Raw genomic sequence first — 16,518 nt, 5'->3', positions numbered from 1 at the left:
GGGTGAAACGTACCATTTTACTTTCTACTGATTTCAGTTTAGAATTTTCTTTTAAAACGTCCGATAATCCAATCTTTCAACCGGAGTCATTCAGATGAGAATTGAATTTGAAATAATAAACAATTCTTTTGGAATCACCAAAAATTATATTTGGTAAATATAAATTAAATCGGCAAAATTGTAAAATCGTGTCATTATTGTTTTAGAGGGGCATAAATAAAAAAAATTTGATTAACGATTTCCCGTGCTTACGATAACCTAAAACGTTTCCAAAACTTCAAAGACGTTTCAAAGTTAAATTGCAAGATGTTGTAATTTTGATTTTTTCTCAAAAAATCTCATGTCTAGTATATAAATTCAACAGGGGTTCATAAACCACATGTGAGAGAGTATCTTATTTTATAAAATTTAAATAATATTTAATACTGTAATGTTTGGAGATGATCTACACGATATTCCTAATACACATACAAAATTCAATAACTGGTTCAGTAGTTTCGGAAATTATCTGTATAATAAAAATCCGGACAGATGGTGGACAGACAGACACACAGAGAGACAGACCGACAGACGGAAACGGGCGACCTATTGTTTCGTACTGAGTTTACGCTCTGAAATTAAAAAGATGCTCTTATTTAATATTTCTACATATATTCAAATTGGAAATATGCAAAGTTTTAAGGGTGTTGCGATAATTTTTGTGGGGAGTATATTTATTTCCAGTTCCACCAAACCGTACTATATACCTTCAGCAATCTGATAAAAAAAAACTTGAATTTGTCAGTGTCAAAGTCAATAAAAATTATAATATGAGTTTCAAGTAGACAAAATAAAAAATATTTATGTAAGTGTATAATAAACCGCAACCTGTTGGATATTTTCTGCGAATGAAGTAAGAGACCTAAAATTAATCTAACCGCGTTATTATCGGCGAACAAAGTAAGATAAATTAAGCCGTGAATTATTGCTTACAAGCTCGTAAATTCGTAAGTTTCGTGTAGCCAAGTATTATGTGAAAGTCGACGATGGTTATTCCTTATTTTGGATCACATTATATGTTGCAAAAAAGAAATATTTGAAGAAAGAAGAGTAAAATCTACTATGCTGTTTTTAGCTAAAGTAAGTACCCACAAGTACACTAAAGAATTTCATGTTCAGGGTCTCAAAAATGATAAATCCTGCAAATCACTTACCAAAATGACTAATCTCAAATGATCGAAGGTTTTCAAGGTACAGACCATACTTAATTAGTTTGCGGTTATTAAATCATTGAAGCAGTGCTAGATCTTTACTTCTTACATATCTGTGAGCTTGATTATAACAAAAATGTCATAAAATAGGTATTCCTAGTAATGACATAATAAGCACTTGTTTTTTGACGCATGATTCAAGAAAACTTGGTACCTATGACACCAACTACTATGAAATAAAATCACCTTTTACTCACACAGCGGATACCGTTTTTTTGCTTGCTAACTCCAACCAAATTTGCATTGTTATTTTAGAATAACTTTTATTGCAGTATTTGAACTGATATTTTATAACTAAGTATAACTTTAAGTTATAAATTAAGTTGTACTGCATTTACCCCGAAGGAAAATTCAGGATTTTGTTTACAGAAAATGAGTGGAATTTAACAAAATGAATAGTTTATAGAACTATGGATTTATAAATTATGTTCAGTGTTAAAAAAAAACAGATAAATGACGAATTCCCACTTCTCAATATTTTTTTAGCTAAAAATGTTTGTCATTTTTAAAAGATGTCATTTTATTCCCCATCTGCCTGCCTGTCGTCTGTCGCCTGTGTCGATATTTATTACACAGAAATCAAAAACCAGTGGGTCGATTAATTATTGAGAAATTTTTACATGAATTTTAAGAGTATCATGTAGTGTAGATGGTGAAACGCACCCAAACTTGTTCAATCATCCCCACCAACAATTTGATGACGTCACCTCAAAATTTAGCATTGTAAATGTTTAAATTTTATGAAATAACATACTCTGTTTTGAGTTTTTTTCAAGCATTCAGATAATAATCAAAAACGTATAACAACTATAAAAATAGGAGGAACAGCTCATTAACTCAATTGGTTAGAGCGCGTGCTAATAACGTGAAGGTCACTATTCGATCCCCTCATGAGCTTCTATTTTTTACAATTGTTAATTAATTTAATGCAACACTATTAAATTAATAAGTCGGTGTGTAACACATGAATACATTGACATTAGGTATGTTGCACACTTATTTACATAAAGACCTACCCCATATATCCTAAGAGAATGACATTTAATTGAACATGACTCGATGAAACAAATGTAAAACAAAAATAATCTATTTTCCCAAATTACACATGCCACACTAAATAATTGTCGGAAAATTCTTGACATGTTGGAAAACATGCAACAAAAAAATACACATAGTATTATTAAGCTTAATCCAAAATCATCTTCAACTTCAATTACCACTGAAGAGACCTATTTGACGTGTGACCATTAATTAAAAGGGTTCAAGAACTGGGTAAAACAGCCATGGATTTTTGAAAGGTGGTCTTCAGTCGTTGCATTTTCTACTCAAACTTTCAAATTGACCGTAATCTGACAAGACAAGTCTTCAAAAATCAATGACTAAAACGTTATTATCATACAGTTTTGATTTTTTGCGAAAATCTGGATGCCTGGGATAAAAACTCAAGTCGGATTCATAAACTACAAGTACAAGAGTTTGTTATTTTATAAAATTTAAACAAGATTTACTGTTCAAAATTCTGACGTGATGTCAGCACAGATGTTTCCTACTACAAACTTTCCTTAGCTTACCTCAGGAAGTAAAAAGAAGAGAAACAGAAAATTTTCATATTTGTACAAAAATGGTTTTAAGAAGAGAAATCAGCAAGCGTCTGAAATAAACTAGAAGCATTTTATTTCAAATGAAAAATAAAAAGACAAATTTCCAACCAAAAAAGAAGCTCCCATCCGTCCCGATCTCAATTTTTCATTCGTTGTCAGATCGAGGGGCGGAACATAATTGCAAAATTGATATTTCGCTACAAAAGATGATTACACATATTAAGAAAAAAATTGGTCTAAAGAGTTTAGACAGTACTTCCCTCGCTGTCGGAAACTTGACGACTGCATGCCTATTGTGTTTTTTTTCTCATTACGTTTTTGTAGTGGGAATTTAAAAAAAAAATGCGATGACGTCATCAACATTTTTGCAAGGACACGTATATCAGTTGGGATAGATGTAGTGTAATACTAAGAATAAAATTATTATATTCTCAAATTTTCGGGAAAATGAATTGGGTCGTTTTGAATATTGATTTGTAATAATCAATAAAATAACGAAACAATTTACTCACGTATACGTATCAGAGGCAACTGAAAATCGTGTATGTATAAACATTCTTAATTTAAGATGACAGGCGTAACAGCATACGTGAGAGTCAAACAGAGAAACTGTAAACAAAACGACCATCGGTTTTATTGCTTCGACTTCCGCTTATTATATAAAACATTGGGTTTTATTTTAATTCTTGACGGTGAAATTCACAATTGGTTGATTATAAACATGTCTATTTCACATTCGCGGAACCAAGTGAGCGCATAAAACAAATGCAGGTCTGTAATGTTAAAGTCGATGTAAATAAGCGTGCTACCCTTATGTTTCAACCGAGTTTTTCCTTTAACAAATTTTGTGTCTACCAAATTGGGTTGGTTGGGGTGTAATACTAATAATAAGTGTTGCCTTTAATTTAATCAATAAAATAAATTGACTTCATTAATTTTTTTGAACCACCTTTTAAGAAAATCTAAAAAATATGAATGGAATGATAAATCACAAGTACAAACTCATCATATTTTTTGCATTTTAGATAGGATTTATTCAGGAAAATTTAAGGGTGACGTCATCAATTTTTTTAGGAGGGATGAACAAATACATTTTGAACAAAAGTTTACCATGCTTATAATAACTTTAAAATATTCCCAAGATTTCAAAGCATTCGGTTTTGTAATTCCTGATTAAATCGATAAAATAAATTCACGCCTTCATTAATTTTTTTGAGTCACCCTGCATATGCAAATCCAAAAATATGAATGGAATGATAAATCACAAGTACAGACTCATCATATTTTGTACATTTTAGATACGATTTATTCGGCAAACTTTTGAGCTGACGTCATCAGTTTTTTGTAGAAGATAACCAAATATATTTTGACTAAAAATCTATTATGCTCTTTATAACCTTAAAATATCTGCAAGATTTCAAAGCATTCGGTTTTGTAGTTCCTGATTAAATCAATAAAAAAAATTTACGCATTCATTAATTTTTTTGAGTCACCCTGTATATGCAAATCGAAAAAATTTGAATGGAATGATAAATCACAAGAAGAGACTCACCATATTTTGTACATTTTAGATAGGATTTATTCAGCAAAATTTTGTGGTGACATCTAAAATTTTTTAGGGGGGACGACCAAATACGTTTTGATCAAAAATTTACCATGCTTATGATAATTTTAAAATATCTTCAAGATTTCGAAGCATTCGGTTTTGTAGTTCCTGAGTAAATCAGTAAAATAAATTTACGCTTTCATTTATTTTCTTGAATCACCCTGTATATGCAAATCCAAAAAATATGAATGGAGTGATAGATCACAAGTACAGACTGATCATATTTTGTACATTTTAGATATGATTTATTCGGCAAATTTTCGAGCTGACGTCATCAAGTTTTTGGAGGGGATAAGCAAATATATTTTGACTAAACATTTATTATGCTCTTTATAACCTTAAAACATCTGCAAGATGTCAGAGCATTCCGTTTTGTAGTTCCTGATTAAATCAATAAAATATATTTACGCATTCATTAATTTTTTTGAGTCACTCTGTATATGCAAATCCAAAAAATATGAATGGAGTGATAAATGACAAGTACAGGCTCATCATATTTTGTACATTTTAGATATGATTTATTCCACAAGCTTTCGAGCTGACGTCATCAAGTTTTTGGAGGGGATAAGCAAATATATTTTGACTAAACATTTATTATGCTCTTTATGACCTTAAAACATCTGCAAGATTTCAGAGCATTCGGTTTTGTAGTTTCTGATTAAATCAATAAAATATATTTACGCATTCATTAATTTTTTTGAGTCACCCTGTATATGCAAATCCAAAAAATATGAATGGAGTGATAGATCACAAGTACAGACTCATCATATTTTGTACATTTTAGATATGATTTATTCCACAAACTTTTGAGCTGACGTCATCAAGTTTTTGGAGGGGATAAGCAAATATTTTTTGACTAAAGATTTATGATGCTCTTTATAGCCTTAAAACATCTGCAACATTTCAAAGCATTCTGGTTAGCAGATTAAAAATTAAATTTCAAAATGTTTTATAATTTTGATTTTTTTCCAAAAATCTGGACGTTTCGGGTGAAAAGTCGATTCAGAGTTGTAAACTACATGTGTAGGACTATGTTATTTTATACAATTGAAAACCCATTTACTATGTACAATTTTGAAGTGACGTCATCGCATTAGTGGTGGGGATGATTAGACAAATTTTGGTTAGCGTTTTACCATCTACATGATATTCTTAATATAAGTACAAAATTTGACAACAATCGGTCGAGTACTTTCGGAGATTATCTGTCTAATAAAAATCCGGGACGGCAGACGGACAGACGGACAGACGGACAGACGGACAGACGGACAGACGGACAGACGGACAGACGGACAGACGGACAGACGGACAGACAGACGGACAGACGGACAGACAGACGGAAATGGGAGACCTATTTCTTCGTCTTCTAGGGGTCATGAAAGATCGAGAAAACGTAAAAGTAGAGAGTCGGCCGACGGACTCGATTACAATACTTATAAGCCGAATAGGTTTCACAGCAAAAAAATGCACTCAGAAAATGATTTGAATTTTTCCAAATCTGTCATTGACTTTACTTTGCCCCGTTGTGTTCGAACCAACTAGTGTGTAGTCACAATTTTTATTATCTAAATATGACTTCGTACATCCTCTAGTTGACTGTTTTTCTTGTTTAAATCTGTAATCTCAGGAAAGGGAAACGTCTATTCTGGGAAAATTCTTGCCTTGCTTAATCACTCCAAAGAAGGGTAATTCCATGCCTAATAGTAAATAATTTACAAATTCATCACAAAAATTTTTATATCGTGCTGAAATTTTTAATTTATTGTATACTGAATTCAACGAAATTTTATTTATTCAAGGATCATTTTCCCCAAGATCGGATAAAAGCAAGAAAGAATACAAACAAAATAATTAAACAGAGGAACCAAGCTAGGAAAGAACATGAAAAAAAATGAAATAAGAATTTCCAACAAAAAATCCGGATGAAACATTAATTATAATGTTGACAACCTTTTCAGTACCATAATCAGTAGCTTGCCTGACTTAAATATAGTCTTAATTTTTCCAATTTTCCAATTTTCTCAAATCTTTTATTTGGCAATTTCCTTGGGAAACGAATACTTTTTACTTCAATTGAAAAACATTTTTTGGTTAATCTAGAAAATGAAATACTGCACATTTTTTTATTGCTGTGGACTGCAAATATTGTTCTTTATAGGCAGCTGTTGGTTTATTTACTACAAGCAAAAACCTAAAATCGTTTTGAGAAACTTCACTCTCGGTACTATATTCAAAGTTTTCTTGCTATCAGTTATTATTTCCTGATTGAAAATGGATCTTCCATTTCCGTCTGTCTGTCTGTCCTCTGTCTTTACGCGGGCGAGGGAAGTTCTGTCGAAACAACCTTTTTAATAGCTATGCACAAAACATTAATATAGAATGATAAATACGTGAACACGAGTCTAAAAAATCGCATATATGACATTTGTTTTATAACAATTATTACAAGAAATAAAACAATTACATTAAAGACAGCTCTAGAATAACCCCGATTATATCGCAGTGATTCGGAACAAAGCCAATCAGATATTGATAATAAATCAGGTTTACGAATGAGAAACACCGAACGACAGACTAAGATAAACAGATAATAATCAATGCTTATTCGGAACTAACTCAAGTCTTTTAGACTACATGTAAATTTTCCCACAAAAAAGGTAGAGCCAATTATTCTACTTCCATAAAGTTCTACAAAAAAGAAAAGCTGTAGGAAGTACATCTACGTTATCGTTTGTCCTTAGAAGAAAGTGAACACTGTATGAAATCCATACACAGTTTGATGTCAAACTTGGGAAAATCAGTCCTCGAATAAGAACGAAAACGAGACAACTAAAAATTATTATAAATAGTGGACAGTCACAAGAAAATCCGTCGACAAATAAACATAAAGTGCCTTCAATCGATAAAAAAAGAAACACAAGATTCTTTCGGCAATATTTCTTGCAAATTTGGACGCCAAAAAATGAAAATAAAACACAAAAAGTAAAGCATACATAAGAAGCTACAAAAAAATTAAGAAAGCTCAAATTAAAGGTTGGTTTCTGGAAGGAAAAAAAATAGTTTAGTAAAATTTTAATTTTTAAAAGATATATAACCACTTTGTGCGATATCTAAGAGTTGGTAAACTTTAAAAATAGTATTCCATTTGATTTTTATACTTATTTTTTTTTCACAACTTATAATTAGATGCAGCTTTTACTTCATGACGAGAAATAGCTACAATGGATTATTCCTGGGAAATAAAATTTGAAGCACCCGAAACACTCATCTTCAACTGTTACGTAACGAAGGCAACGAAGGGTTATTTTGGTAAAGTAATAAACCCTCGATTTCAAGAAAAATAATAAAAACTTTATAATTTAAACATGAACATCATACGAAACTAAAAATTACACCTTTACTACATTTTTATTATTGACCAAAAAATAAAACATATTAATAAAAACGTCTTTGCCAACTTGTCACACGGTGACGATTTATCCCCAAAACAAAACGAAATAAAAAACTTCTAGTACTTCGCCCGAGAATACTCCTAAATGCGTATTACAATAACGTCACCGAAGCACGCAATCTATTTTTACTAACTCGCTGATCCTCAGCAATCGATTCCGGAGAAACGTGCGCATTTCTCTGTTTTCTCACCAACCCCAAAATTTCCACCAGTTCCCAACCATATTGCACAGAAAAATTGCACAAAATCGATCCTGAATTTCACAACTTAGGTAAGCCAAAAAATAAACAACCCCACTTAAAACTCACTTCTTTTTTCAGACCCTGTACAGTGCGATGCCCGGATCGAGAAAAATGATCCTCAAACACGTAATGTCCGGAATATGTTCAAAAATGAACCGAACCAAACAGTTACCCTCGGATATAATGGAAACCCCGTTAAATAGATGTCTTAATACTTTCGATATAACTTTACTAGGTACCGATCCAGCCTGCGCCTCTATTTTTAACCCTTACGTGATGCAATTCCAGGGGTTGGCCATATGGTAGGAGCGGGCATCTACGTCCTCACAGGAACCGTAGCGAAGGATCTTGCCGGTCCTGGAATAATCCTCTCTTTCCTGCTGGCAGGTTTAGCCTGTCTGCTGTCGGCTTTATGTTATGCGGAATTCGGGACGCGCGTCCCTAAAGCCGGCTCTGCATACGTCTACACATACATCAGCATAGGTATGTGCAAATAAACCGTTTTGAACCTTGTTCTACACATCTTCGAAATACCTGCGATTAATTTATTTATACTGAATGGTCAAAAAAGTCGCGCAACATGCTAGCGATATTAATTAGGGCAATAATCATTTTAACGATGGCTATAATTTGTGCTTTAGTGCCGATAAATTTATTCGGGTTAATCTGCCAGTATATTCTTCATCGGTCGAATATTTTTTTATGTTGCATTCTTTTGGTGGTCATAAATATAAATTTAACAAGAAGATGTCGTCTGTTTTGGCGACGTTTGGAGTACATGATGAACGTGAAAAATCAACAATTTTGTTTACTTTGGGGGTTCAACGACAAGCATTTGCATGACATTCGATTTTAACATTTTATGTTTATTTAAACTTTCACTTTCTTAAAGTTGTATTTTTAGTCTGGGCGCTGTTTGAGGAGCCACGCCGTAAAGATAAAAATTTGCATAATTTTCGGTTTTACCTTCATTATGGGTCATTGTCGACATGTCGGCACGCGTAACACCGACAGTTTAATTTCAAATTTGGTAAATTTATTTCACAGCCCAAATATATTCATTTGGATTAAACTAAATTATATTTGTTCAAGCATATCGTATAGTATATTCTAGTAATTAATTAATTAATTAATGTTCGTAGGAGAGCAGCCCAAAAAAGTGAAGTAATAATTAGAATGAAGTTGCAATTTGTAATCAAAGTTTAATATGTTACAATCTTTGTCGTTTAAGAAGCTTATGTGTCACTGTTAAGTTCTTCTTTAGTCCTTATTAAATTACAGTCATACTCGTTGAAATGTTATTAGTTATTACTGTTATTGCATTTTTGCAAACTAACTCAGTGATACCAACAGAAGCAATCAGTTACAGCCAACTCTAAATCAAAACATTTTCAATCATATAGCAACATAAAAATATATTAAGTAAATAATTTAAAAAAGAAAACAACCCCATGAATGTGAAAATAATAAAGGATTATGAATAAAGTACAAAAATAAAAATAGATTCCCTGCAAGTGTAAAGCTAACAACACGCGATAAGCGCTGTACACACTTGAACTGAACATCATAACAAATTTTGGCAAAATACTGAATATAGCTCATTAATTACTACCATATTTAATAAACCTGCCAAATTGTCGATTATACGTCATACCATGTTAGAATAACTCGTGAAAATGTCCCTCAATTAATACAATACACGGATGGAATTTTTTTATGCCCCATCCAGTAAGCATAAATGCATTCTACAAAAAATAGCCTTAATTAGTGATACTAGTTTAATAACAATGTTAATACTCTGCTGTAATTAAATTTATTACTAAAGCAATTATCTGGATACTTGACAAAAAATTATACTATATTTTACTATTAATTTTTATTTACTTTACTTGAGTATAAAAAAAATTCCGCTTGTAAAATTTGATTTCGCGATTTTTGTTTTTTAATAACCTCTATGAAATAAAAACCACAGGCGCGTAAATTTCAAGGGCGCATATACAAGGGAAAATATACTCTCAGTTTTTCAATACGTGGTTAACTTCAGATGTTTATATTTATACTTCGAAAGAAATCGATTATTAGAATGTTCAAATAACAAGCATCAGCAGCGGCATTTGTATTAAAAGAAAATGAAAATTGATTGATTTTGTCTTCTTAACACAGAGGTAAGGGGGGAGATTAAAGCTAGTTCCTACGTTGCCACTTGAATTTCAAAATGTGATGTCTTTATTATTAACAGAGTTATTATAGTGAAATTTTAAATAAGTATGTGAAATTTTGCGTCACGTATCTTTAAAAATCAATAATTATTTATGGAACCCGGTTTTCAACACCGTTTTCAGCTTTTTGTTGGAAACAAGATACAGTAAAAATAACTTTCTAGAGGCTTCTACGACACAAGATCCTTTTTATTGTATCTATTTTCCAACAAAAAAATCGGGAAAAATAATTCAGCACACTCTTTCTTTTCTTCCAAAAGATTGTATGTCTTGCGTAGATACTTATAAATTTGAAGAAGAATTTATTCGACAAAATTGTAAGACGGCTTCATCATTTTTTGTGGAGGCTTAAACGAATAACTTTTGATATTCAGATCATTCGGTCTTGCGATCTCAAAGTGGAAATGTAAAATGTTATTAAATTTTGTTTTTTCTCGCAAAAATTTGATTGTCTATGGTAAAAATTCAGCACGAATTCATAAACTACAAGTGCAGGAGTATTTCTTTTATCAAATTTAAATAACAATATTTATTATAGTAAATTTTGCTGGTGGGGATGATTTGACAAATTTTGGTTAGCGTTTTACCATTTACACTATATTTCTAACATACATATAATATTTGGCAACAGTCGGTCCAGTAGTTTCGGCGATTATCTGCCTAATAAAAATCGACACAGACGACAGATGACAAACAAACAGACGGACAGACAGACAGAAACAGGAGGCCTATTTTTCGTATCCTAGGGGTCACGAAACGTCGAGAAAACATGAAAGCAGCCACTTTTTCGTAGTTGTATTGTTTATTTCTCTCATTTTTATTTTCACAGCGTAAACTAAGCAAGTGTTGTCATAATGTCCATCCAAGAAACGCCTAATTTCATGTTCTCTCAGTGTTTCATAGCTTCTAAAATACTTAAGAGTAGTTCTCCCGTTTCCATCTGCCGTCTGTTGGCGTTTTTATTAGAAAAGTAATTTCCAAAATTACTGGGCAAATTGTTCCGAAATTGTTGATTTAGAGTGGCATAGATCTTTATTTGTGACTTAGTTATGTATCCATATTTTTAATAAAATTGTACGTATGCGACAAACTTTGTAGTGCGTCTTAGAATCTGCATAAATATACTTTTTGAGGTTTTATGATTACAAAAAAAGATTTAAATTTATTTGTTTTAATTTATTAAATAAATGTAGGTTAAATAATGTGCTTCAGGATGCACCGGTGTTTGCTTTTCACTAATATGTTTTCCAAAGTTCCGAGAACCCAGTATTATGTTTTACTTTCCTAGCGTAAGCTAAGGAAGAATTGTAATAGGGTTGGGCGCCTGGCTACTTTCATGTTTTCTCGACGTTTCATGACCCCTAAGATACGAAAAATAGGTATCTCGTTTCTATCTGTCTGTCTGCCGTCTGTGTCAATATTTATTAAACAGATAATCTTCGAAGCTACTAAACTACTGGACCAATAGTTGTCAAATTTTGTATGTATATTATGAATCTCGTGTAGATGGTAAAACACTAACCAAAAATGATTCACACAAGCAATCGAAATTAAACATGTACTGATAATATGTGTATCTATTTCTCGTTGATTACACAGGTCTGTGTTTTTTAACACTCGAAAAATTGCTGAACTTTAATAAATGAATCAATAATTTACAGGTGATTCGAAAACTAAATTACTTTAAAATACGCTTAAATGTAATGAAAATACACAATAAAATGCTAAATATAGCAGACAGAATAAATTAAATGAATGAAATTATCAAAAAATTAATTGCACAAATTCACACCACATTTACAATAAGTTACAAGTTTCTCACTGAGTTATCTAGCATTATAAATTAGATATTCTTTAGAGATATAATATTGTTATGTTTATTTAAACTTTCACTTTCTTAAAGTTGTATTTTTAGTCTGGGCGCTGTTTGAGGAGCCAGTCTTAGTAACTCAAATTTACACGTCTAATTACACAGCGATTATGCACAAAATAATTCCGACGCGACTTGGCTTGCTTCTCTCAACATTCGCTGGACTCGACTCGACTAAATAATAATCGTTTCCGACGGCGGCCTCTATTTAAACCTATACGTTCCTCTGGATGGATCGAGAACGCCGCTTCGAGGTTTTTCTGGACCCAGCAATCGAGACTTCCGGTAACCCGGCCCAGACTTGTCTTTATGGAACACCACCCGGCCGCCGTCACTGACGATGAGTCACCCATCATCATCGCACATTCTAGAAAGCTCTGGACGGCCCATAGGCGTCGTACTGTTATTTTTCGAAGAAGCTGTATTTATTCGAATATATTTTAGGGGGGGGCAAGTTCTGTCTAAATAAGTTTAGACCAATTATATTTCAATATACATATAGATACAAACCGTACACTTTAGAAAATTTAATTTTTTACTCATCTCAGAAGTCATTTCAAGCATCGAGTAATAGGCTCAATGTATTCCTTTTTCGTATGCTAAAACTACCTGTTCAGTTTTTTTCCACACTTTTTTACAGATACCAGTTTTCAATCTCCCGATTTTTTTTAAACTTACTTTATATTATAAATATTTCTTGGAAGGATAAGCGGTTTCACTAATATGATCCGGCTGCTTAACAAAAAAATCAACCACAAATACCATTAGTTTTTACGAACACTAAAATACCATTGGCGCCTAAAAATTTTGTACATAACATCCGGGACCATTTTTGGTCTTGACTTGAAATTCTTAACATTCTGTAAAATAATTCTATTCAAACTAATAAGACCGTTTGAGGTGGCAAAAAGATTTAAAAATTGTAACCCAAGGACACTGAAACTTTTCCATAATTTTTGTGTCACTTCTAAAACGGATCCTTTCTCAGAACGGAGCATAAATGGAAAAACACTACATATTTTTTTAAACTTGTCAGTAATTTATGTAACGATAAAAACAAGATCTTGACCAAACATTTTCTATTTTCTATTTCAGGAGAATTTTGGGCCTTCGTAATCGGCTGGAACATCCTCCTCGAGCACATGATAGGCGCTGCCTCCGTGGCACGGGCATGGAGTGGCTACGTCGACTCCCTCTTTGGAGGAGTCATCAGCAACACCACCATCTCCTTAACAGGCGAGCTTCACGAGCAACTCCTTGGTCGCTACCCAGATTTCCTTGCCTTCACTGTATGCATCGTCTACGCTCTCCTCTTGGGAATCGGCGTCAAAGGCTCAACAATGGTCAACAGCCTCCTAACCATCATCAACTTGGGAGTAATGGGTTTAGTCGTAACAGTTGGGTTATATTACGCTGACGAACAAAACTGGACCAGCCTCAAAGGAGGATTCCTTCCATATGGAGTAGGAGGAGTGATTGCAGGAGCAGCGACTTGTTTCTACGCCTTCGTGGGGTTTGACAGTATCGCAACATCTGGAGAAGAAGCTAAAAATCCTTCGTTCTCTATACCCATGGCGACGGTCTTGTCGATGGGAATCGTCACTTTAGGGTACATTTTGGTTTCAGCGGCTTTAACCCTGTTAGTACCATACTACGATATTAACCCTAATGCAGCCCTTCCGGAAGCTTTTAGTCATGTAGGAATGCACTGGGTGAAGTACGTCGTATCTCTAGGGGCTATCTGTGGCATGACAACCACTCTCTTCGGTTCTCTTTTCTCTTTGCCCCGTTGCATGTACGCGATGGCCGTCGATGGACTCCTCTTCAGCTTCTTGGGCAACATCAACACGAAAACGCAACTACCTCTAACCAATCTAGTAATTTCTGGCCTATGCTCAGCCGTGATAGCCTTATTGTTTGACTTGGAAAAATTAGTTGAATTTATGTCCATCGGTACTTTGCTAGCATACACTATAGTCAGTGCTTGTGTGATAATCTTACGCTATCGACCAACCTTTGAACCTATAGCCAAACCTGCCTCTACTCCAGCATCAGAAGTTTCTGCTTCTACTTCAGAATTAACCACCCCGGGCTCAGAAATCGTGTGTCTAGTAGGTACTCTCCGCGTCCAGTACAGCTGGCTAGGACCAATTTTCGGAAACTGTGAACCTGGCTCAGTTGTAACAGTTTGTGTCTTTGTTTTTACCACTTTCAGTGCGGCACTTTGTATCCTTTTCCAAGTCTCGAGCAACGATCTGGAAAACGGAATTTGGTGGACGATCATTTTGGCGATTTTCTTCATTTTCATAATGATTTCGGCGTTGGTGGTTATCGTAGCACACCACCAAAACTCAGCTGGTTTAAGATTCAAAGTACCGATGGTACCATTTATCCCAGCTTTAAGTATTTTATGTAACATCGAGTTTATGGTACACTTGAATATTTTAACTTGGTTGAGATTCTTCGTTTGGATGATTTTGGGTTAGTATATTTGTTGACACTACTGGAGGGATTTTATATTGTATGTTTTGTAGGCATGTTGGTGTACTTTTTGTATGGAATACACCACAGCAAAGAAGGTGAAGGCAATTCTTCGTATTCAATTCTGATGACCTCGTCGGAAGCCGTGAAAGAAAAATGGGGTTCTACGACTAAAACCATGTTTAAAGGGGCTTTTACTAGAAGGAAATCTTCAAACGGGGATAGAAGTGCCATTATAGATGAAGAAGAAAGTACTGAATAAGTTTACTGAGTCAAATTATATATTATAACATGAAGTTGCTATTTGATGTTGTATAGGATGTTCAAAGAGAAGTAGTCTCAATGAAAGGGATTTTGCGCTCGAATGAAGGTCACAATAAGTTATAAATGCCACTTTGTATCGGAAAATTTCAATAACAACAGACATATCGCGGGCGACGGAAACAGAAAGAGGTACAAATTGACTACTCTTCTTTGATCATCCTGTTGTATAGATGAAACTGAATCAAAACTACAAAGGAAGATATATATTGTAAATATGATAGATATATAAATGTTACATTAAAGAAAATCAGAGTAAGGTTACTTGTTTATTTTTAAGGTTACCTATTTCATGCGTTAAAAAAGGGAAAACATAACAAAAACGAAGGAGCAATAATTTTTAGTTCTATCCCGATATCAAGCGTTACTTTTAAGTTGTTCTACGGTGGATGCAATACAAACTTATCAGTAAAAAATTTTTAAAGTAACTTTTTTTTTATTTTTACGACACGTAATACGTAATTATCTTTGGAAAAGAAAACATGCAATAACTTTATTATTGATATGAAGATACGAGTAAATAAAACACTTAATTTTCAAAAGCTTAAAATGTTTTTCTATTTTTAAAAGTAGGTACTACAACAATCCTTCATTTTTTTGGCGGTTTCTCAATAATTATTTTCACAACAATAGTGATGTTCAGGAAAGATAAAATTACTGATAACATGTTACAACATGTGTGTCAAGGTAAAAATAAAATCGATCACCATTACGAAAAAATGATTACACTAGAAGACATAAGTGGTTACACCTCTTAGGATTATGATAATGATAATTTTTTCATCCCTGACCTTCTTTCATATTGTTTACCTAAAAGGAGCATAGGTTCTATGAATCAGATGTGCATGAATATATTTTAAGTTAAATGGTCAAGTAGGTCAGGTCAGGTCAGGTCAGGTCTGGTCAGGTCAGGTTAGGTTAATGTCAATGTTCAACGGCATTCTCTATTTAATATGCACAGTGAGTAACTATAAGCGTGCGTTTCTTCGACATCTTATTAAAATTATTGAAAATAAAGAAAAAGTTAACTAAAACTGTATGGTTTTTAGGTAGCATACATTAAAATTAATTTCAGTTATACAGAATATTCTACTTTTAAGGGATAACACAATTTACTTTTATAAATAGAACACTCTTTTTACTTCCCGAGCGTAAGCAAAGGAAGTATTGTAATCGAGTCCGTCGGCCGACTTTCTACTTTTGCATTTTCTCGATCTATCATGACTTCTAGAGAAGAAATAGGTCCCCCGTTTCCATCTGTCTGTCCGTCTTATTAGACAGATAATCTCCGAAAGTATTGGGTCGATTGTTGGCAAATTTTGTATTTATATTAGGAATATCATGTAGATGGTAAAAGGCTAATCAAAATGTCTCTAATCATCCCCACCACTAATGCGATGACGTCACTTCAAAATAGTACATAGTAAATGGGTTTTAAATTGTATGAGATAACATAGTCCTACACATGAGTTTTTAC

At 33.3% G+C, this 16,518-nt stretch overlaps 1 protein-coding gene across 2 annotated transcripts; it reads left to right on the top strand.

Annotated features, from left to right (window-relative positions):
* The first annotated feature begins 876 nt into the window (after positions 1 to 876).
* LOC135131998 (cationic amino acid transporter 4) lies at positions 877 to 15,301 on the top strand. Of its 2 annotated transcripts, none has more exons than XM_064059897.1 (5): positions 877 to 1,119; positions 8,229 to 8,385; positions 8,439 to 8,633; positions 13,335 to 14,720; positions 14,774 to 15,301. In XM_064059897.1, exons 1-5 carry the CDS (start codon positions 1,102 to 1,104, stop codon positions 14,980 to 14,982), a joined length of 1,965 nt encoding a protein of 654 aa, XP_063915967.1. In that variant the 5' UTR covers positions 877 to 1,101; the 3' UTR covers positions 14,983 to 15,301. The 2 variants fall into 2 exon arrangements, with proteins under 2 accessions (XP_063915967.1, XP_063915968.1); XM_064059898.1 differs by lacking the exon at positions 877 to 1,119 and adding an exon at positions 8,057 to 8,179.
* The last annotated feature ends 1,217 nt before the right edge of the window (positions 15,302 to 16,518 follow it).

Source organism: Zophobas morio, unplaced genomic scaffold (assembly GCF_036711695.1).
Source record: "Zophobas morio isolate AGI-343-1 ecotype UQ-CSIRO unplaced genomic scaffold, CSIRO_AGI_Zmor_V1 ptg000021l, whole genome shotgun sequence".
NCBI lineage: Eukaryota > Metazoa > Arthropoda > Insecta > Coleoptera > Tenebrionidae > Zophobas > Zophobas morio.
This window is presented reverse-complemented; position numbering and strand designations above follow the sequence as displayed.